This window comes from Cherax quadricarinatus, chromosome 10, assembly GCF_038502225.1.
Source record: "Cherax quadricarinatus isolate ZL_2023a chromosome 10, ASM3850222v1, whole genome shotgun sequence".
Taxonomy (NCBI): Eukaryota; Metazoa; Arthropoda; class Malacostraca; order Decapoda; family Parastacidae; genus Cherax; species Cherax quadricarinatus.
Genome location: NC_091301.1, coordinates 4,415,768 through 4,439,656, shown reverse-complemented (window position 1 = coordinate 4,439,656; position 23,889 = coordinate 4,415,768). Strand labels below are relative to the sequence as shown.

General features: G+C 39.6%; 1 protein-coding gene across 6 annotated transcripts in view; it reads right to left on the bottom strand.

The window, feature by feature from the left end:
* LOC128687898 (multidrug resistance-associated protein 1) overlaps positions 1–23,889 on the bottom strand; it is a 196,140-nt gene that overhangs the window by 150,508 nt on the left and 21,743 nt on the right. For 5 of the 6 annotated variants that reach the window (XM_070083532.1, XM_070083534.1, XM_070083530.1 and 2 more), the window contains 4 exons: positions 15,569–15,694; positions 14,146–14,283; positions 12,788–12,913; positions 1,528–1,721 (listed from right to left, as the gene is read on the bottom strand). In XM_070083532.1, coding sequence (XP_069939633.1) covers positions 1,528–1,721; positions 12,788–12,913; positions 14,146–14,283; positions 15,569–15,694 — 584 coding nt within the window. Of the gene's footprint in view, positions 1–1,527; positions 1,722–2,078; positions 2,214–12,787; positions 12,914–14,145; positions 14,284–15,568; positions 15,695–23,889 lie in introns of those variants that run through there. The other variant, XM_053775476.2, reaches the window with a different exon arrangement.

Sequence of the window (23,889 nt, the reverse complement as noted above, 5' to 3'; positions counted from 1 at the left end):
CAGGTAGAAGGAATACTAGCAAAATACTAGCTATGAGTTTAGTTGACTGGAACAATGGAATTGGCCAAAAATGGGCCGTAGGTGGGCAAAATCGGCAATGCATAAATATTGCCAAGACCACTAACTTTGCGAGAGCATAATTCCTAAGTTTTCCACCAAATTTCGTACTTTTGGTTTCATTACCTTCGGAAAAAGATTCTCTATCATTTCATAAGATAAAAAATTTTTTTTTTTTTAAATCTTCAACACTGGGAGCAAGTCTGCGAGCAGGGGTCGTAACAATGAAAGGGTTAACCAACTTGTACTGATTTATGGAGTATTTTAAAGGTAGCCTGAGGTAGTTAGCTGTTAAGTGTATTCTAACCTAACCACTCTAATCTGGCAAAATCACTAATCCAGCACCCTACAGGTCTTGATGATGCCAGATTAGTGATGGTCAATCTGTATAATGCAATATAACTATACAGTATTACCTACCAATGCTTTTCTCACACGACTAAATGAACAAAAACTGAAATCCTACCCCCAAAATATGAAGTTTTGCATAGATGATGAAGAAGACAAAGACGAAAGAGAAGAAAGAATAAGAAAAAGAAAAAAGAAAAAGAAGTGTAATTTGTGGTGGGAATATCAAGCAAAGAAATCATTTTTAATGCGTTGGCCATTTTCCACCGAGGCAGGGTGACCCAAAAAGAAAGAAAAACCCAAAAAGAAAGAAAAAACCTTCATCATCATTCAACACTTTCACCATCAGTCACACATAATCACTGTTTTTGCAGAGGCACTCAGCTACAACAGTTTAGATGTTCCTCCAAACTGGCAAAATCCCAAACCCCTCCTTTAAAGAGCAGGCATTGTGCTTCCCATTTCCAGGACTCAAGTCCGGCTAACCAGTTTCCATGTATCCCTTCACAAAATATTACCCTGCTCACCCTCCTACAGCTCGTCAAGTCCCAAAAACTATTCGTCTCCATTCACTCCTAACACGCTCATGCACGCTTGCTGGAAGCCCAAGCCCCTCACCCAGAAAACCTCCTTTACCTCTCTCCCTCCAACCTTTTCGGGTGGGGATGACCCCTACCTCGTCTTCCTTCCCCTACAGATTTATAGCCTCTCGAAGTCATTCTGCTTTGTTCCATTCTCTCTAAATAACCAAACCACCTCAACAGCCCCTCTTCAGCCCTCTGACTAATACTTTTAGTATCTCCACACCTCCTAATTTCCACACTACAAATTCTCTACATAATATGTATTTACACCACACACTACCCTTAGACAGGACATCTCCACTGCCTCCAGCTGCCTCCTCACTGCAGCATTTACAACCCATGTTTCACACTCACATAAAAGTGTTGGTACAATACCACTATACTCTCATACATTCCCTTCTTTGCCTCCATGAATAACAGTTTTTCTCTTCACATTTTGTCTCAATATGTTATACACATTCATATGAAAGCCCCAAGTTGTACAGAACATTTTAAGCAGCCTTCAAGTGAGCTTAAAACTGCAACAGTAAGTCCTTACTTGTAAGATTTTGAAGTGGTTTTTCTCCAATTTTTGTCCCAAGCTGAAACTACTGTGCGGGAAGAATTTTCATAAGATAAATCCCAAACATCAGTTTCCTGAAGTGGTGTCTTATAACCCCTCCAAAATAAGCTATCCATCCAGGAGAACGTTATTCGACTGAGGAATGATGCACCAGACTCTGGACATGGCCTCTGTTGAAAAAAAAAATAATATTGGGAGGATGAAAAAGTAATGTAGAACATGGGGAGTTCAAGACCTTAATTAATAACATCTGGTATTTAATAATACCTATTCAACAGTCACTGCATAAACTATGAGTACAGTACAAATTTTGTATTATGATAACTTTAAAAATAATCCTAATAATTTGTTCTTTCTATAAAAGTTGTAGCAGTTTGCACTAATTTCCTGCAGTACAATGGTCCTTTGAGTTACGATATCAAGCCAGTCCAGAAGACGTACATTAAAATTATGGTAACTCAAACCCCAAAATGCATGGTTTTATGGCAATTTGTTCCAAGAGCCTGGATGTGCAACTTTTACTGTACCTTGGGCTTGAGGAGTTGGAAGTGTTGGTTGGGAGGAATTTAACTGCAACAAAGTTAAATTCTGCCTCCAGAGATGGGGAAAGTTCTGGCTCATGTCCTGATGCAGGGCAAGCAGACCACAGCAGACAGTGCAGGCCAGGGCAGGAAGATCTGGCAGAGCAGGGTAGGCCAGGACAGGCAGGCAATACAGGCAAAGTAGGCAGGGTAGGTAGAATAAGGTAGTGCAGGCAGAGGAGGCAGGGCATGACAGGGTTGGGCAGGTAGGGTAAGGCAGAGATAAACATGCAGGGCAGGGCAGGCATGGATAGGCAGGGAAGGAAAGGGCAGGGTAGACCTGGCATTGGCAGGCAAAGAAGGCCAGGGTAAGGTAGGTAAGGTAGGCAGGGGAAGGCAGGCAAGGCATTGCAAGGCAGGGCAGGGTAGGGAAGGGCAGGGCAGGGCAGCCAGACTGGTGAAGAATTGTAGACTTAACATTCAATATTGACACTTTTTGTTGTTGCAGTCTCCTGCCACCCATGTCTGGTTCTGGTACACTTACAATCTCCCTCCCTCCTCTGCCTGCCTTCCTCCCTTCAACCCTCCCTCACTACCCCTGCCCCCTATGCCTCCCACATATCTTGTCCTGTCTCAGGCCTGAGGCCCACCCAAGCATGCCGACCATCATTCGCATGTTGTATCTCAAATTTTTCATCACAACTTAAAACTAAATTCCTTTATGAGGTTAAATCGTAACTACATTATACGTTTTTATTAGTAATTAAGAAATGTTTGCAATCAGAAATGTGAGATAATCAGTTGTTCTATCACTAATGTTTATATTGGTCTAGATATGATTTACTGATACAGCAATGGTCTCACCAACTCATCAGTATGTGTGTATTACCTGGAGTTTACCTGAAGAGAGTTCTGGGGGTCAACGCCCCCGCGGCCCAGTCTGTGACCAGGCCTCATGGTGGATCAGAGCCTGATCAACCAGGCTGTTACTGCTGGCTGCATGCAATCCAACGTACGAGCCACAGCCTGGCTGGTCAGGTACCGACTTTAGGTGCTTGTCTATAGACCCCTGGCTTGAAGACAGCCAGGGGTCTATTGGCAATCCCCCTTATGTATGCTGGGAGGCAGTTGAACAGTCTCGGGCCCCTGACACTTACTGTATTGTCTCTTAACGTGCTAGTGACACCCCTGCTTTTTATCGGGGGGACGTTGCATCTTCTGCCGAGTCTTTTTCTTTCGTTGTGAGTGATTTTTGTGTGCAAGTTCAGTACTAGTCCCTCTAGGATTTTCCAGGTGTATATACAGTGGACCCCCGACATACGATATTAATCCGTCCCTGAGAGCTCATCTTATGCCAAAATTATCGTAAGGCGAATTAATTTTCCCCATAAGAAATAATGGAAATCAAATTAATCCGTGCAAGACACCCAAAAGTATGAAAAAAAAAAATTTTTACCACATGAAATATTAAGTTTAATGCACACAAACTGAAGAAGACATGCACAGTTAGTAGTACTCTTCTAACAATAGAATACATGACACTTACCTTTAATGAAAATCTGGTGATGATTGATGGGATGGGAGGAGGGGAGAGTGTTGAACTTATTGTTTAGAAGGGAAATCCCCTTCCATTAGGACTTGAGGTATCAAGTCCTTTTCTGGGGTTACTTCCCTTCTTCTTTTAATGCCACTAAGACCAGCTTGAGTCACTGGACCTCTGTCGCACAACATATCTGTCCATAGAACTCTGTACCTCTTGTTCCTTTATGATTTGTCTAAAGTGGTTCACAACGTTGTCACTGTAATAGTCACCAGCACGACTTGCAACAGCTGTGTGAGGGTGATTTTTATCCAAAAAGGTTTGCACTTCAAGTCACTTTGCACACATTTCCTTAATTTCTTTTTTCAATTCCATACTAATTCTCACCCTTTTTACCACAGGGATGGCACTAGAAGCCTTCTTGGGGTCCATTGTGACTTATTTTGTAGTTACAAGCGCTAAAAACACTGAGATAATGTGAAATGTACCGAATGTATGCATAGATGCGACTGCACTGGCTGGCTTGTGAACACTGGCGCTGAGGCTACACGTGGGACGCGTCCCAAACGAATCGCATGAGGCGAGTTTTTTAACGTGAGGCGAGGCAAAATTTTTTGCATTAAAATGTATCGTATGCCGGATTTAACATAATGCGATGCCATCATATGCTGGGAGTCCACTGTAATCATGTACCTCTCCCGCCTGCATTCCAAGGAGTACAGGTTGAGGAACTTCAAGTGCTCCCAGTAATTGAGGTGTTTTATCTCAGTTATGCACGCCATGAAGGTTCTCTGTGCATTTTCTAGGTCAGCAATTTCACTTGACTTGAAAGGTGCTGTTAGTGTGCAGCAATATTCCAGCCTAGATAGGATAAGTGACCTGAAGAGTGTCATCATGGGCTTGGCCTCCCTAGTTTTGAAGGTTCTCACTATCCATCCTGTCATTTTTCTAGCAGATGCGATTGATACAATGTTAAGGTCCTTGAAGGTGAGATCCTCCGACATGATCACTCCCAGGTCTTTGACGTTGGTCTTTTGCTCTATTTTGTGGCCGGAATTTGTTTTGTACTCTGATGAAGTTTTAATTTCCTCATGTTTACCATATCGAAGCAATTGAAATTTCTCATCGTTGAACTTCACATTGTTTTCTGCAGCCCACTGAAAGATTTGGTTGATGTCTGCCTGGAGTCTTGCAGTGTCTGCAATGGAAGACACTGTCATGCAGATTCAGGCGTCATCTGCAAAGGAAGACATGGTGCTGTGGCTGACATCCTTGTCTGTCAGATATGAGGATGAGAAACAAGATGGGAGCGAGTACTGTGCCTTGTGGAACAGAGCTTTTCACTGTAGCCGCTTCAGACTTTACTCTGTTGACTACTACTCTGTGTTCTGTTTGTGAGGAAATTACAGATCCATCTACCAACTTTTCCTGTTATTCCTTTAGCATGCATTTTGTGCGCTATTACGCCATAGTCACACTTGTCGAAGGCTTTTGCAAAGTCTCTATATATTATATCTTCATTCTTTTTGTCTTCTAGTGCATCTAGGACCTTGTCATAGTGATCTAGTAGTTGGGACAGACAGGAGCAACCTGTTCTAAACCCATGTTGCCCTGGGTTGTGTAACTGATGGGTATCTAGATGGGTGGCGATCTTGCTTCTTAGAACCTTTTCAAAGGTTTTTATGATATGGGATGTTAGTGCTATCAGTCCGTAGTCCTTTGCTGTTGCTGTACTGCCCCTGTGGACTGGGGTTATGTCTGTTGTTTTTAGTAACTGTGGGATGACCCCCGTGTCCATGCTCCCTCTCCATAGGATGGTAAAAGCATGTGATAGGGGCTTCTTGCAGTTCTTGATGAACACGGAGTTCCACGAGTCTGGCCCTGGGGCAGAGTGCATGGGCAGGTCATTTATCGCCTGTTCGAAGTCATTTGGTGTCAGGATAACATCAGATAGGCTTGTGTTTACCAAATTCTGTGGCTCTCTCATAAAAAATTAATTTACATCTTCGACTCTCAGTCTGGTTAGCGGCTTGCTAAAAACTGTCATATTGGGATTTTAGTAGCTCACTCATTTCCTTGCTGTCATCTGTAAAGGACCTATCTTGTTTAAGTAGGGGCCCAATACTGGATGTTGTTCTTGATTTTGATTTGGCGTAAGAAAAGAAATATTTTGGGTTTCTTTCGATTTCTTGTATGGCTTTTAGTTCTTCCCGCAATTCCTGACACCTATATGATTCCTTTAGCTTTAGTTCGATGTTTGCTTTTTCTCTGACCAGTGTCTCCCTACGCATTTCAGATATACTGGCCTCTTTTAGCCGCTCTGTTATTCTTTTCCGTTGCCTGTAAAGGGAGCGCCTGTCTCTTTCTATTTTACATCTACTCGTCCTATTTCTTAAAGGAAATAAGCCTTGAGCATACATCGAGTGCCACAGAGTTAATCTGTTCTAGGCATAAATTGGGGTCTGTGTTGCTTAGGCTATCTTCCCAGCTTATATTGTTTAGGACTTGGTTTAGGACTTGAGTTTAATTTTTACAACAAATTTAACACAAAATAAAGAGCTTCAGCATTTAAGAAAAGAACAACAACAGATCTTTCATTATTACAAGATCCACAGGAATCTATTCTCCGCAAATAATAAAGGTTCGTAAAATAATAAGGGTTGTAAAAGTCAACTAAAATGCCGGGAACAATGGGCTAGTAACCCCTTTTCCTGTAATAATTACTAAAAAGAATAAGAAGAAGAAAATTGTCGAAGTGGGAAGTCTGAATGTGCGTGGATGTTGTGCAAATGATAAGAAAGAGATGATTGTGGATGTTATGAATGAGAAGAAGCTGGATGTCCTGGCTTTAAGTGAAACAAAGCTGAAGGGGGTGGGAGAGTTTCAGTGGAGAGGAATAAATGGGATTAAGTCAGGGGTTTCAAATAGAGTTAGAGCTAAAGAAGGAGTAGCAATAATGTTGAAGGATAAGTTATGGCAGGAAAAGAGAGACTACAAATGTATTAATTCAAGGATTATGTGGAGTAAAATAAAGGTTGGATAAGGAAGGATAAGTTATGGCAGGAAAAGAGGGACTACAAATGTATTAATTCAAGGATTATATGGAGTAAAATAAAGGTTGGATGTGAAAAGTGGGTTATAATAAGTGTATATGCACCTGGAGAAGAGAGAAGTGTAGAGGAGTGAGATGTTGGGAAATGTTAAGTGAACGCATGGGGAGTTTTGAACCAAGTGTGAGAGTAATGGTGGTTGGGGATTTCAATGCTAAAGTAGGCAAAAATGTGGAGGGAGTAGTAGGTAAATTTGGGGTGCCAGAGGTAAATGAAAACAGGGAGCCTTTAATTGAGCTATATGTAGAAAGAGGTTTGGTAATAAGTAATACATATTTTATGAAGAACAGGATATATAAATATACAAGGAATGATATAGCATGTAATCAAAGTACAGGAAGGCCCCACTTATACGGCGGGTTAGGTTCCAGGCTAGCGCCGTAAAGCGGAAATCGCCGTAAAGTGGAACACCCTTTTTTTCCACTTATAAATGCATACAAACACTAGATAACAAGTTTACACTAACATATATTAAGTTAGCAATAGAACCAGGCATCAAAAAACAATAAAAAGGTACAATACACACATAGTGCACTCATTACTTACCTTAAAATATTTATAGTCTTAATCTAGGGTGAGACAAGTAGTATTTATTGTAAGAAATCAAGTGTGGTATGTATTGTAATAGGCAGGCTATTTCACCAGGCCACCCCACCCACACATACTATTCTATGATATTTAAGCATCCCAGAGCGATAAAATGTATATACAGTTCACTCATTACTTACCTTAAAATATTTGTAGTCTTAATGTAGGGTCAGGAGTAAGTAAATGAGATAAAACGAATAAATGAGAGAGAGAAAGAATGAATACATGAGAGGTGACAGGCCAGGCACAGAGTAAACAAACCAGGCTCCCACATCTTATATTTATGTTTATTTATTCTATTGTGGGGTGTATTTATCATCTTTTTATGTTATGTATCGTGTTTATTATATAATTTTGAAAAAAATATCATGGCTGGATTAATGAAAATGTGTATATTAACGTAATATACGACATTTAATGAGACTCAGTATTGTTATTATCACCACTTGTGGAAGTCGTCTGCTACACAGCTCACATTTATGTTTATTTATTCTACTGTGGGGTGTATTTATCTTATTTATATGTTATGCATCGTGTTTATTATATAATTTTGAAAAAAATATCATGGATGGATTAATGAAAATGTGTATATTAACGTAATATACGACATTTAAATGACTTGATGTATGTAAGTTTATTTAGGTACAGGTATACATAAGTATAATTATCAGAGTATATATAAAATATGAAATAACTTTTAAAAACATTTGAAATTTTGGAGTTTCCAGACAAAATGGAGAGACTTAGTGCTTACTGAGCTCATGGAGAATGTAAACAAACAGGGTGGGGCACGGTGACCGTATTAGAAAGTCAGGTGGGGGGAGCCGTATAGTGAGTTTTGGTCATAATTTGAAATGTCCGTATTAGCGGAACGCCGTAAAGTGAAACGCCGTAAAGCGGGGCCTTCCTGTAGTTTGTTAGATTATGAATTGATGGATAAAAGATTGATGGGTAGGCTCCAGAATGTACACGTTTACAGAGAGGCAACTGATATATCGGATCATTATTTAGTTGTAGCTACAGTTAAAGTAAGAGGGAGATGTGAAAAGAGGAAAATGGCAACAACAAGCAAGAAGGAGGTGAAAGTGTATAGACTAAGGGAGGAGAAAGTTCAGGTGAGATATAAGCAACTATTGGCAGAAAGGTGGGCTGGTGCAAGTATGAGTAGTGGGGGGGTTGGAATAGTTTAAAAATGCAATATTAGAATGTGGGGCAGAAGTTTGTGGTTATAGGAGGGTGGGGGCAGGAGGAAAGAGGAGTAATTGGTGGAATGATGAAGTAAAGGGTGTGATAAAAGAGAAAAAGTTAGCTTATGAGAGGTTTTTACAAAGCAGAAGTGTTATAAGAAGAGTAGAGTATATGGAGAGTAAAAGCAAGGTGAAGAGAGTGGTGAGAGAGTGCAAAAGGAGAGCAGATGATAGAGTGGGAGAGGCACTGTCAAGGAATTTTAATGAAAATAAGAAAAAATTTTGGAGTGAGTAAAACAAGTTAAGAAAGTCTAGAGAACGAATGGATTTGTCAGTTAAAAACAGAGTAGGGGAGTTAGTAGATGGGGAGATGGAGGTTTTGGGTAGATGGCGAGAATATTTTGAGGAACTTTTAAATGTCAACAAAGAAAGGGAAGTGGTAACTTCATGCACTGGCCAGGGAGGTATACCATCTTTTAGGAGTGAAGAAGAACAGGATGCGAGTGTGGGGGAGGTGCGTGAGGCATTATGTAGAATGAAAGGGGGTAAAGCAACTGGAACTGATGGGATCATGACAGAAATGTTAAAAGCGAGGGGATGGGGGTGGGCATATAGTGTTGGAGTGGTTAGTATTTTTGTTTAATAAATGTATGAAAGAGGGGAAGGTACCTAGGGATTGGAAGAGAGCATGTTTAGTCCCTTTATATAAAGGGAAGGGGGACAAAAGAGACTGTAAAAATTATAGAGGAATAAGTTTCCTGAGTATACCTGGTAAAGTGTATGGTAGAGTTATTATCGAAAGAATTAAGAGTAAGACGGAGAGGAGAATAGGATAGCAGATGAACAAGGAGGCTTTAGGAAAGGTAGGGGGTGTGTGGACCAGGTGTTTACAGTGAAACACATAAGTGAACAGTATTTAGATAAGGCTAAAGAGGTCTTTGTGGCATTTATGGATTTGGAAAAGGCTTATGACAGGGTGGATAGGGGGACAATGTGGCAGATGTTGCAGGTGTATGGTGTAGGAGGTAGGTTACTGAAAGCAGTGAACAGTTTTTACGAGGATAGTGAGGCTCAAGTTAGAGTATGTAGGCAAGAGGGAAATTATTTCCCAGTAAAAGTAGGCCTTAGACAAGGATGTGTGATGTCACCGTGGTTGTTTAATATATTTATAGATGGGGTTGTAAGAGAAGTAAATGCGAGGGTTTTGGCAAGAGGTGTGGAGTTAAAAGATAAAGAATCACACATAAAGTGGGAGATGTCACAGTTGCTCTTTGCTGATGACACTGTGCTCTTGGGAGATTCTGAAGAGAAGTTGCAGAGATTGGTGGATGAATTTGGTAGGGTATGCAAAAGAAGAAAATTAAAAGTGAATACAGGAATGAGTAAGGTTATGAGGATAACAAAAAGATTAGGTGATGAAAGATTGGATATCAGATTGGAGGGAGAAAGTATGGAGGAGGTGAATGTATTCAGATATTTGGGAGTGGACGTGTCAGCGGATGGGTCTATGAAAGATGAGGTGAATCATAGAATTGATGAGGGGAAAAGGGTGAGTGGTGCACTTAGGAGTCTGTGGAGACAAAGAAATTTGTCCTTGGAGGCAAAGAGGGGAATGTATGAGAGTATAGTTTTACCAACGCTCTTATATGGGTGTGAAGCATGGGTGATGAATGTTGCAGCGAGGAGAAGGCTGGAGGCAGTGGAGATGTCATGTCTGAGGGCAATGTGTGGTGTGAATATAATGCAGAGAATTCGTAGTTTGGAAGTTAGGAGGAGGTGCGGGATTACCAAAACTGTTGTCCAGAGGGCTGAGGAAGGGTTGTTGAGGTGGTTCAGACATGTAGAGAGAATGACTTCAAGAGTGTATCAGTCTGTAGTGGAAGGAAGGCGGGGTAGGGGTCGGCCTAGGAAAGGTTGGAGGGAGGGAGTAAAGGAGGTTTTGTGTGCGAGGGGCATGGACTTCCAGCAGGCATGTGTGAGCGTGTTTGATAGGAGTGAATGGAGACAAATGGTTTTTAATACTTGACGTGCTGTTGGAGTGTGAGCAAAGTAACATTTATGAAGGGGTACAGGGAAACCGGCAGGCTGGACTTGAGTCCTGGAGATGGGAAGTACAGTGCCTGCACTCTGAAGGAGGGGTGTTAATGTTGCAGTTTAAAAACTGTAGTGTAAAGCACCCTTCTGGCAAGACAGTGATGGAGTGAATGATGGTGAAAGTTTTTCTTTTTCGGGCCACCCTGCCTTGGTGGGAATCGCCCAGTGTGATAATAATAATAATAAAAAGTTTACTGAGTATACCAGGATTGCAGATGAGCAAAGAGGTTTCAGAGTGGGTAGAGGATGTGTAGATCAAGTGTTTACATTGAAGCATATATGTGAACAGTATTTAGATGAAGGTAGAGGAGTTTTTATCGCATTTATGGATTTAGAAAAGGTATATGATAGAGTGGATAGGGGAGCAATGTGGCAGATGTTGCAAGTACATGGAATAGGTGGTAAGTTACTAATTGCTGTAAAGAGTTTTTATGAGGATAGTGAGGCTCAGGTTAGGGTGTGCAGAAGAGAGGGAGACTACTTCCCAGTAAAAGTAGGTCTTAGACAGAGATGTGAAATATCACCAAAGTTGTTTAATATATTTATAGATGGGGTTGTAAAAGAAGTAAATGCTAGGGTGTTCAGGAAAGGGGTGGGATTAAATTATGGGGAATTAAATACAAAATGGGAATTGACACAGTTGCTTTTTGCTGATGATACTCTGCTTATGGTTGATTTTAAAAAAAAATTGCAAAGGTTAGTGGATGAGATTGGGAGCATGTGTAAAGGTAGAAAGTTGAAAGTGAACATAGAAAAGAGTAAGGTGATGAGGGTATCAAATGATTTAGATAAAGAAAAATTGGATATTAAATTGGGGAGGAGGAGTATGGAAGAAGTGAATGTTTTCAGATACAGTGGACCCCCGGTTAACGATATTTTTTCATTCCAGAAGTATGTTTAGGTGCCAGTACTGACTGAATTTGTTCCCATAAGGAATATTGTGAAGTAGATTAGTCCATTTCAGACCCACAAACATACACGTACAAACGCACTTACATAAATACACTTACATAATTGGTCGCATTGGGAGGAGATCGTTAAGCGGGAGTCCACTGTACTTGGGAGTTGACGTGTCGGCAGATGGATTTATGAAGGATGAGGTTAATCATAGAATTAATGAGGGAAAAAAGGTGAGTGGTGCATTGAGGTACAGTGAACCCCCGCTTAACGATCACCTCCCAATGCGACCTATTATGTAAGTGTATTTATGTAAGTGCGTTTGTACGTGTATGTTTGGGGGTCTGAAATGGACTAACCTACTTCACAATATTCCTTATGGGAACAAATTCGGTCAGTAATGGCCCCTGAACATACTTCTGGAATGAAAAAATATCGTTAACCAGGGGTCCACTGTATATGCGGAGACAAAAAACATTATCTATGAAGGCAAAGAAGGGAAAGTATGAAAGTATAGTAGTACCAACACTCTTATATGGGTGTGAAGCTTGGGTTGTGAATGCAGCAGCGAGGAGGCGGTTGGAGGCAGTGGAGATGTCCTGTCTAAGGGCAATGTGTGGTGTAAATATTATGCAGAAAATTCGGAGTGTGGAAATTAGGAGAAGGTGTGGAGTTAATAAAAGTATTAGTCAGAGGGCTAAAGAGGGGTTGTTAAGGTGGTTTGGTCATTTACAGAGAATGGATCAAAGTAGAATAACATGGAGAGCATTTAAATCTGTAGGAGAAGGAAGGCGGGGTAGGGGTCGTCCTCGAAAAGGTTGGAAGGAAGGGGTAAGGGAGGTTTTGTGGGCGAGGGACTTGGACTTCCAGCAGGCGTGCATGAGCGTGTTCGATAGGAGTGAATGGAGACGAATGGTATTTGGGACATGACGATCTGTTGGAGTGTGAGCAGGGTAATATTTAGTGAAGGGATTCAGGGAAACCGGTTACTTTTATATAGCCAGACTTGAGTCCTGGAAATGAGAAGTACAATGCCTGCACTCTAAAGGAGGGTTCGAGATATTAGCAGTTTGGAGGGATATGTTGTGTATCTTTATACGTATATGCTTCTAAACTGTTGTGTTCTGAGCACCTCTGCAAAAACAGTGATTATGTGTGAGTGAGGTGAAAGTGTTGAATGATGATGAAAGTATTTTCATTTTGGGGATTTTCTTTTTGGGTCACCCTGCCTCGGTGGGAGACGGCCGACTTGTTAAAGAAAAAAAAAAAAATATATGAATGTAGTAAATAATAACTAACCTCTCCTCTTGAGTGGGCAACATACTGTGGCGTCGCATCACCAAAACAGTTGAAAATAAACATCGCTAGGACCAAAGGAAAGTATACCATAAAGGTACCAAAACTTAAGGTCCAGGTCTCAGTCACCTGTAATAGAAACAGCCATACAGTGCATTATAATGCAAGTATTATTCATAAAGAATAAAAAGGCACAATACTGTAAATAAGTACATACTGTAATAATCAAATACGTATTAAGGAAGTCATTATGTTGAGAATCTGTTTATATACTGTACACAGTACATATATCATGAAAGTGTTTCCTTCTATAGGTCACTCTCCTTTAGCAAATGTGGCCAAAAACAATACATGTTTAAAGATAGTTGGGAGTAGACCTGTTGGCAGATGGGAATATGAAAGAGGTAAACCATCAAAGAGAAGCTGGGAATGTAATGTACTGTTAGAATATTATGTAGAAAGTTCAAAGTGTAGAAATTAAAAGATGGTGTTGGGTCACCAATAATATAATCAGAGGGCTTAGGAGAGATTGCTTAAGTGGTTTGGGCCTTTTAAGGATGGAGAAGGATATAATGAGAAAGAGGGTGTATAAACCTAGTATGAAAAGTAGATGGTATAGGGGTTATCCCAGAAATGGCTGGAGTTAGATTCTAAGGGTATGGGAATCCAACATGATGGTGTGTATGAAGATTATGGTGAAAGGAGACAAGTAGTTTTTAACCCTTAAACTGTCCAAACGTAGATCTACGTTCACACGCGTGGTGCTCCAAACATAGATCTACGTTCACATGCGTGGTGCTCCAAACGTAGATCTACATTCGATTTTACATTATGTAAAAAAAAAAGTAGATCTACGTTCGGAGAGCTACGCGTGCAAATGTATATCTAAGCTTGGACAGTTTAAGGGTTAATGGACGTGCTGTTGGAGCGCGAGCAAGTATGAAGGGATTCAGGAAAACCACGTAGCCAGACTTGAGATCTGGAGGCGGAAAGCAAGAGTGCTTGCACTCTGCAGGAAGGGTGGGTATGTTGCAATCAGAGGGCAATCTGAGGTGTCATGTTTGCACAGTTTTGACAAGACAATGACTGAATGAATAATGGTGAATGTTTCCTTCTTTGGATCACTCTGCCTTGGTGGGAGATGGCTGCTGAAGAAAAAAATAAACAAGGAAAATAAAGGAATAAACAGGCAGATTACACAGACAGTAAACAGAATAAGAAACAAATTACTACAGTATACCAAAATAATATGCATTAAAGACTGGTTTAAAATGTAGTCAGGATTAGGGATCAGCAACGTATTAAAGAAAGCTTTTTATTTATAAATTAATGAAAATAGTATTGAAAATGTGGCTATTAACCTGATGGTGGATATTGATGAAATAGCTACTATACTCAGGGATGGCACAAATCACAGCCAGAAACCAGAAGATGAAGAGGTAGCCCGAGCTCTGAATTCCTTGTTTTCTCTCCAGCAACACCCAGGCTGCCTGAAGTAACTATACCAAACAAGAAATCAAGTGTTAAATTTTTTTTAATATATAGTAGAGAATAATTTCAAGTAAAACTGAAACAAAAATAATAACTATTATTGTCTAAGTGGGTAGAAAAATAAAATTAAATGTCTAGGATCTTATTAGCTACAGGCCAAATAAAATTACATCTGAAAATAAGGCTACATACATTTCATTTTATATTTTGCAGATCTGCTGATGCTAATATTTCTATATCAGAATGAAGTTAAAACTGAAAATTCAAGTTTTTTTTTTCATTATTGTAAACATCTTGCCGGTTAAAGATGTTTCCTTTGATATTTGCAATTATCTGGCTCAAGATTACAATTTTTCGAAAGAGTTGGTCTTTATTTTCAAACAATATCTGAAAGCATCTTCTCTTTTCATATATCATTAGTGAATAAAATGAAATTTGGTCTTATTTTACTATTATTTAAAATGACTAATTCATAAACATTATGTCTTCAAGAGGTATTTGCATGTCAAATGTTACATTTTAATTTTGATTTTATTCTCATTCCTAATACTGAAATCTGAAAAACAAAAATGATAGTAAAATATTAAATACAAAAAAGTCTCATCTAAATACAAATTTAAAGACAATGCACAAGGGTTTGAGTCCTGGAAGTTGAAGTAGAGTGCCTGCACTCTACTTCAAGGGGTGAGGATGTTACATTTAGCAAGGTAATCTGAACTGTACTATCAGTAAACTTCTGGCAAGGCAGTGATTGATGGAATGATGGTGAAAGTGTTTCCTCTCTTTTCAAATCAATCAAAAATCAAAATCTTTATTTCCTTGTAAAGCTTACAATGTGTGGTTTACATGTTATAAAATATTAATTACAAAGAAGGCCACTAGCATGCCTAGGCATTTTGGGCAGACTTTGGGTCACTACCTCAGTGGAAGACATCCAGTGAGTGAAAAAAAAAAAACTCCAGTACAGTAATTCAAAGATAAAAATGGGTAAAATTTCCTACTTTTAACAACTGCCACTAAAACAACATCCAGGGCCAATTCTAAGTGCAGTTGCAACATTCTGAAGAATGACAGACTTTCTATAGGTGAATCCATGCAATGCTAATGAAACGAGAACCCATTGGCAAACTTTTCTGTATTAAGTTTAGCATAAAAATAATCTAGCTTCAACTATGCAACTATTGTTTATAATGTCAAGCAGTTTAAGTTTTAGTCTGTTGGAAATGCTCAGCATAACCAGAAGCTTTTCAATATTTATGAAATAAATATTATCATCAAACAACAGGTACTTACTACTGATACGAAGATAACCAAAGGGGTAACAAAATCGACAGAATAAACATCCTCTCCAATTCTCCACTTGTGGACAGCATAAAAAAAATCAATAAACTGAAGCACCAACAGAAGTGCAGACCCAACCTGTAAAAATATCAGAAAATATTAGTAACTCTTCCTCTGAAGAAATGGCCATGAAACTTCCAGGCAGATGTTACTAGCAATTTGTAGTCCCTGTATGCTCTCATGGAAATTTTTAGCTTTCCTTAATTAACTCTCATTTTTTTCCTTGCATTATGTTACTTGTCCATCCATACCTATAATTCCTCATACCTCACCCACTGCACATTTCTCTAGCAAGACTAACATCCATCATCCTCTCGACAGATACAGACCACTGGATGGTTATAATTTGTATACATTACGTATTTCATTTGCATTGCCTATTCCTTCATTTTTTACCAGCATGACTTAATTTACTCAGTAGTGTAATTCCTGCAACAGCTTTAGATTTTCCTGTGTAATTTTATGACCATTTTTGACTCACATACCAGATACAAAGCAAATTGCTGTGGACCCTCCTAGTCTAAGCTTTATGCTACTGAGGAGAAATCTTTTGCTAAAAAAAACTTTTCTTATACACATAGTAACTAGACTGTTTAACAGGTTGCCAGTGTCTGCTAAGTCAGGAATCTGTTAATGTTTTCAAGTTTCAATTAAAAGAAATCCTCTTTTCTAGAGTTTATGATTCTGATAAACATACTGTCACTCTTGAATATAAATTTTAGTATTTCTTCTCCAACATTGCTGTTGCAGTTATGGCATGGTGTGCAAGCGATTTAGAGTCATTTAAGGAACAGGTGCTCATGATCAACAAAATCCCAAACTTGAGTAGATGTGGTCAGTCCATCAATCTTGAATAGAATACGGCATATGAGCGGAGAAGCAGCTTATAAACCGTATGGCAGGAGAGGTGCAGCAGTCGTAGTTGGTGTCACATTTGTCCAATGTGGAAGTAGGTCGTGCCCAAGGGTTAGGCAAGCGAAGAAATCCCAAGTATTAAGATCCCAAGTAGTTGCAGTGTCTGACAGGATTGTAGATGAATGGTTCAAAGAACCGACACATTGTTAAATTAGACACATGTGCAACTACTTGGGATCTTAATACTTGGGATTTCTTCGCTTGCCTAACCCTTGGGCACGACCTATTTCCACACTGGACAAATGTGACACCACCTACGACTGCTGCACCTTTCCTGCCATACGTTTTATAAGCTGCTTCTCCGCTCATATGCCATATTCTATTCAAGATTGATGGACTGACCACATCGACTCAAGGTTGAGGGACTGATTACCTCATTCTCCTCCTGTTCCTCTACTTTATCCTTTGTTTGGACTGATGAAGCCACTGTGTGGCGAAACGTTTCCTCAATAAAGATACCCAAGAGTTGCACATGTGTCTAATTTAACAACGTGTCGGTTCTTTGAACCATTCATCTAAAATCCCAACTATGTTAATAAAAATAATTAGAACATATATAGTTTTGGAGTGGTTGGTGCTATTATTTAATAAATGTATGGAAGAGGGTAAGGTACCTAGGGATTGGCAGAGAGCAAGCATAGTTCCTTTGTATAAAGGCAAAGGGGACAAAAGAGTGCAAAAATTATAGGGGGTGCGTTGAGGTATATGTGGAGTCAAAAAACGTTATCTATGGAGGCAAAGAAGGGAATGTATGAAAGTATAGTAGTACCAACAATCTTATATGGATGTGAAGCTTGGGTGGTAAATGCAGCAGCGAGGAGACGGTTGGAGGCAGTGGAGATGTCCTGTCTAAGGGCAATGTGTGGTGTAAATATTATGCAGAAAATTCGGAGTGTGGAAATTAGGAAAAGGTGTGGAGTTAATAAAAGTACAGGAAGGCCCCGCTTTACGGCGTTTCACTTTACGGCGTTCCGCTAATACGGACATTTCAAATTATGACCAAAACTCACTATACGGCTCCCCCCACCTGACTTTCTAATACGGTCACCGTGCCCCACCCTGTTTGTTTACATTCTCCATGAGCTCAGTAAGCACTAAGTCTCTCCATTTTGTCTGGAAACTCCAAAATTTCAAATGTTTTTAAAAGTTATTTCATATTTTATATATACTCTGATAATTATACTTATGTATACCTGTACCTAAATAAACTTACATACATCGAGTCATTTAAATGTCGTATATTACGTTAATATACACATTTTCATTAATCCATCCATGATATTTTTTTCAAAATTATATAATAAACACGATGCATAACATATAAATAAGATAAATACACCCCACAGTAGAATAAATAAACAAATGTGAGATGTCGTAGCAGACGACTTGCACAAGTGGTGATAATAACAATACCGAGTCTCATTAAATGTCGTATATTACGGTAATATACACATTTTCATTAATCCATCCATGATATTTTTTTCAAAATCATATAATAAACACGATGCATAACATATAAATAAGATAAATACACCCCACAGTAGAATAAATAAACAAATGTGAGATGTCGTAGCAGACGACTTGCACAAGTGGTGATAATAACAATACCGAGTCTCATTAAATGTCGTATATTACGGTAATATACACATTTTCATTAATCCATCCATGATATTTTTTTCACAATTATATAATAAACACGATACATAACATAAAAAGATGATAAATACACCCCACAATAGAATAAATAAACATAAATATAAGATGTGGGAGCCACATAACTTGTACAAGTGACGCCAAGAATAACATTTTCTCTAATCTAACATAAGAGTAAATGTGTTACTGGGGGTAACTGTAGAAAATTATTCCTTTCGTATGTATGTAAGTAAGTTTATTCAGGTATACACAAATACAGTTACATAGATTATCATACATAACAACATACGTGTAGAGAACCTAGGATAACCCAAAAAAGTCAGTGTGACTTATTTCCATTGCCTTCACTCAGAGCTTCATTTCTTCTCAAAATGATGTTACATGAGAATGGGAGTGTTCTTCTTTATTAATTCTACCGTATCAATGTAGAGACAACCTGTACACAATGTAACTTGTACACAAACCAGACGTGTACACTTCGTTTGTTTACAAAACTTACCTTCCCCTGGTTTGTTTACATAACTGCGCCTGCCCCCTCTCATGTATTCATTCTTTCTCTCTCTCATTTATTCGTTTTATCTCATTTACTTACTCCTGACCCTACATTAAGACTACAAATATTTTAAGGTAAGTAATGAGTGAACTGTATATACATTTTATCGCTCTGGGATGCTTAAATATCATAGAATAGTATGTGTGGGTGGGGTGGCCTGGTGAGGCTATTACAATACATACCACACTTGATTTCTTACAATAAATACTACTTGTCTCACCCTAGATTAAGACTATAAATATTTTAAGGTAAGTAATGAGTGCACTATGTGTGTATTGTACCTTTTTATTGTTTTTTGATGCCTGGTTCTATTGCTAACTTAATATATGTTAGTGTAAACTTGTTATCTAGTGTTTGTATGCATTTATAAGTGGAAAAAAAGGGTGTTCCACTTTACGGCGATTTCCGCTTTACGGCGGTAGCCTGGAACCTAACCCGCCGTATAAGTGGGGCCTTCCTGTATTAGTCAGAGAGCAGAAGAGGGGTTGTTGAGGTGGTTTGGTCATTTAGAGAATGGATCAAAGTAGAATGACATGGAAAGCATATAAATCTATAGGGGAAGGAGGGCGGGGTAGGGGTCATCCTCGAAAGGGATGGAGAGGGGGTAAAGGGGGTTTTGTGGGCGAGGGGCTTGGACTTCCAGCAAGCGTGCATGAGCATGTTAGATAGGAGTGAATGGAGACGAATGGTACTTGGGACCTGACAATCTGTTGGAGTGTGAGCAGGGTAATATTTAGTGAAGGGATTCAGGGAAACCGGTTATTTTCATATAGTCGGACTTGAATCCGGGAAATGGGAAGTACAATGCCTGCACTTTAAAGGAGGGGTTTGGGATATTGGCAGTTTGGAGGGATATGTTGTGTATCTTTATACATATATGCTTCTAAACTGTTGTATTCTGAGCACCTCTGCAAAAACAGTGATAATGTGTGGTGAAAGTGTTGAATGTTGATGAAAGTATTTTCTTTTTGGGGATTTTCTTTCTTTTTTTTTTTTTGGGTCACCCTGCCTCGGTGGGAAACGGCCGACTTGTTGAAAAAAAAAAAAAAAAAAAAAAGTCTGTTGAGTATACCTGGTAAAGTGTATGGTAGAGTTATTATTGAAAGAATTAAGAGTAAGACAGAGAATAGGATAGCAGATGAACAAGGAGGCTTTAGGAAAGGTAGGGGGTGTGTGGACCAGGTGTTTACAGTGAAACATATAAGTGAACAGTATTTAGATAAGGCTAAAGAGGTTTTTGTGGAATTTATGGATTTGGAAAAGGCGTATGACAGGGTGGATAGGGGGCAATGTGGCAGATGCATGGTATAGGAGGTAGGTTACTGAAAGCAGTGAAGAGTTTTTATGAGGATAGTGGGGCTCAAGTTAGAGCATGTAGGAAAGAGGGAGATTATTTCCCAGTAAAAGTAGGCCTTAGACAAGGATGTGTGATGTCACCGTGGTTGTTTAAATATTTATAGATAGGGTTGTAAAAGAAGTAAATGCGAGGGTCTTGGCAAGAGGTGTGGAGTTAAAAGATAAAGAATCACACATAAAGTGGGAGTTGTCACAGTTACTCTTTGCTGATGACACTGTGCTCTTGGGTGATTCTGAAGAGAAGTTGCAGAGGTTGGTGGATGAATTTGATAGGGTATGTAAAAGAAGAAAATTGAAAGTGAATACAGGAAAGAGTAAGGTTATGAGGATAACAAAAAGATTAGGTGATGAAAGATTGGATATCAGATTGGAGGGAGAGAGTATGGAGGAGGTGAATGTACAGTGGAACCTCAAAAATCGAACTTAATCCGTTCCAGGAGCTAGTTCTAAATTCGAAAAGTCTGAAATTTGAAGCAATATTTCTCATGAGAAATAATGGAAATACAATTAATCCGTTCCAGAAACCCAAAAATATTCACACAAAAAATACATTTTATAGAGATTAATTAGTTTTACATACAACAAATACTATAGTTTTTAATTATGTATAGTAATACATATAAAATAACATTTTGACTTACCTTTATTGAAGATTGGTGATGGCATCTGGAAGATAGGGAGGAGGAGAGGAGGAGTTGGGGTTAGTGTCTGGAAGGAGAATCCCCCTCCATGAGAACTTAAGGTAAAGCCCTCTCTGGGGTTACTTCCCTTCTCTGTCTTTTAATGCCACTAGGACCAGCTTGAGAGTCACTGGACCCCTGTCTCACAAAATAACTGTCCACAGTCCTCTGTTTCTGGAGCCTCTTTAACATTTCCCTAAAATGGGACATGGTTCTGTCACTGAACTTGTTGCAAAGATGGCTTGTTTCAGCTTGCTCAGGGTGGTACTTCTGCACAAACATTTGGACATCATTCCACTTGGCACAAATCTCCTTAATCTTTGAAGAAGGCACCTCATCCACTCCCTATATTAACACCTTTCGCAACATCAGCTTCCTTGATTTGTTCTTTCTTTGACAGGATAGAACCGATGGTCGACTTGTTTTTCCCATACATCCTGGCAAGCTCAACAAGTCTCACACCACTCTCATACTTCTATATTATTTCCTTCTTCACATCTATGGTGTTTCTCACTTTCTTTACCACAGGGGTACCACTAGCAAGTTTCTTTGGGCCAACGGCAGCTTATTTCACAGTCCCACAAGCACTAAACACAACGAAATAATCGTAAAATGCATGAATGAGAGCGCAGGTTAGTGTTCACTCAAGCATAAACAAAGCTAGACTGCTCACGGCGCCTGCGTGGGGATGCGTACAGAGCAGGCGGCAGACAGGTCCCATACCCGGCAGTCCGAAAATAGGGGTGCGTTCGATAATAGGGACACAGTTTGTCCGAAAAAATGGTCCTATTTTCGAAACGTTCGATATGTGATACGTTCGATTTTTGAGGATCCACTGTATTCAGATATTTGGGAGTGGACGTGTCAGCGGATGGGTCTATGAAAGATGAGGTGAATCACAGAAATGATGAGGGGAAAAGGGTGAGCAGTGCATTTAGGAGTCTGTGGAGACAAAGAAATTTGTCCTTGGAAGCAAAGAGGGGAATGTATGAGAGTATAGTTTTACCAACGCTCCTGTATGGGTGTGAAGCATGCGTGATGAATGTTGCAGCGAGAAGGCTGGAGGCAGTGGAGATGTCATGTCTGAGGGCAATGTGTGGTGTGAATATAATGCAGAGAATTCGTAGTTTGGAAGTTAGGAGGAGGTGCGGGATTACCAAAACTGTGAGCGTGAGCGTGTTTGATAGGAGTGAATGGAGACAAATGGTTTTTAATACTTGAGGTGCTGTTGGAGTGTGAGCAAAGTAACATTTATGAAGGGGTTCAGGGAAACCGGCAGGCCAGACTCGAGTCCTGGAGATGGGAAGTACAGTGCCTGCACTCTGAAGGAGGGGTGTTAATGTTGCAGTTTAAAAACTGTAGTGTAAAGCACCCTTTTGGCAAGACAGTGATGGAGTGAATGATGGTGAAAGTTTTTCTTTTTCAGGCCACCCTGCCTTGGTGGGAATTGGCCAGTGTGTTAATAAAAACAACAATAATAATAATACAGTGGAACCTCAGTTTTCGTGATTAATCCGTTCGAAAAAGTCTAACGAAAACCGAATTGTACGAAAACTGAAGCAATGTTTCCCATAAGAAATAATGTAAATCCAATTAATCCATTACAGACACACAAAAATATTCACAAAAAATACATATTTTAAAGAATAACTACAGTTTTACAAACACAAAACAATTATAAATACATATAGTACTTAAATGAGTAAGGAAATAGATAAACATAAATAAACATTTAAAATCACATTTACATACCTTTATTGAGGACTCTTGTTGGTATCTGGAAGATAGAGGAGGAGGAGAGGGAGGACTTATTATTGCCTCAACCACTGCCTCCACCTCTGCACTCAAAGAACAATTACAAAACACAATGAATTACATTGTGAAATGTTTGGAAGAGCATGCAGGGTAATGTTCACTCAAGGATAAACAAGCAGCCAGACTGACTCACGACGCCAGCGCAGGCAGGCAGACAGGTCTGGTACGCGGGCCGAAACATAGGGCACGGTGCGAAACTCGCGACAAAATTTAGCTGAAAAAAGCAGTCTAAACTCAAAGCTGCCGATGCTCAGGGCGGCTGAAACTCAGGGTTCCACTGTAATCCGTTCCAGACACTCAAAAATATTAACAAAAAATACATTTTTTAAAGAAAAACTATAGTTTTACACAGAAAACAATGAGGAAATAAATATAAATGACTAATGAAATGGATAAATGAACATTTAACATCACTTTTACCTTTATTGAAGACTTCTTGGAGTATGGAAGATGGCAAAGAAGGGCGAGGGAGAAGGAGAGGTTATTATCTGAAAGGGGAATCTCCATCCATAAGGAATTCAGGTATCAAGGCTCTATCCGGGGTTACTTCCCTTCTTTGTCTTTTACTGGCACTAGGACCAGCTTGAGAGTCACTGGACCCCTGGTGCACAAAAAATCTGTCCAGAGGTCTGTTTCTGGAGTCTCTAAGATTTGCCTAAAATGGGATAAGGCATTGTCATTGAATATGTTGCAGACATGGCTTGCAACAGCTTTGTTAGGGTGATATTTCTCCACAAAACTTTGCAATTCATTCCACTTTGCACACATGTCCTTAGTCACTGAAGAAGGCACATTCTCCCCTCTCTTCCTCCTCTGAAGCAATTTCCTCAGCTGCAGTCTGTTGCTGTTTCAGTTGAAGGTCTTGCAGCTCCTCTGTGGTTAGTTCTTTCCTGTGGTTGTCCACCAACTCTTCCACATCCTGGCCACTCACATCCAACCCCATGGACTTCCCCAAAGACACAATAGATTCTACAACAGGCGTAGGGTCGTCAGGGTCAGCCTCAAACCCTTCAAAACGCATGGAATGCTTTGTGTGGGTTCTCCATTCCGGGAAATGAGTGGCTGAGTCACATGGGCAGGCGGAAGAGTTTGGTATGGACCATTTTTGACTGTACAAAAACCGAGCGGATGTACGAAAATGGACAAAATTTTGATGAAAAAAGTTGTCAAAAACCAAATCGTATGAAAACTAGGGCATACGAAAACTGAGGTTCCACTGTAATAATAATTAGTAGAATAATAATTAGTAGAATAGTAATTAGAAGAATAATAAAAAGTGTAGTAGTAGTAACAATACAGCC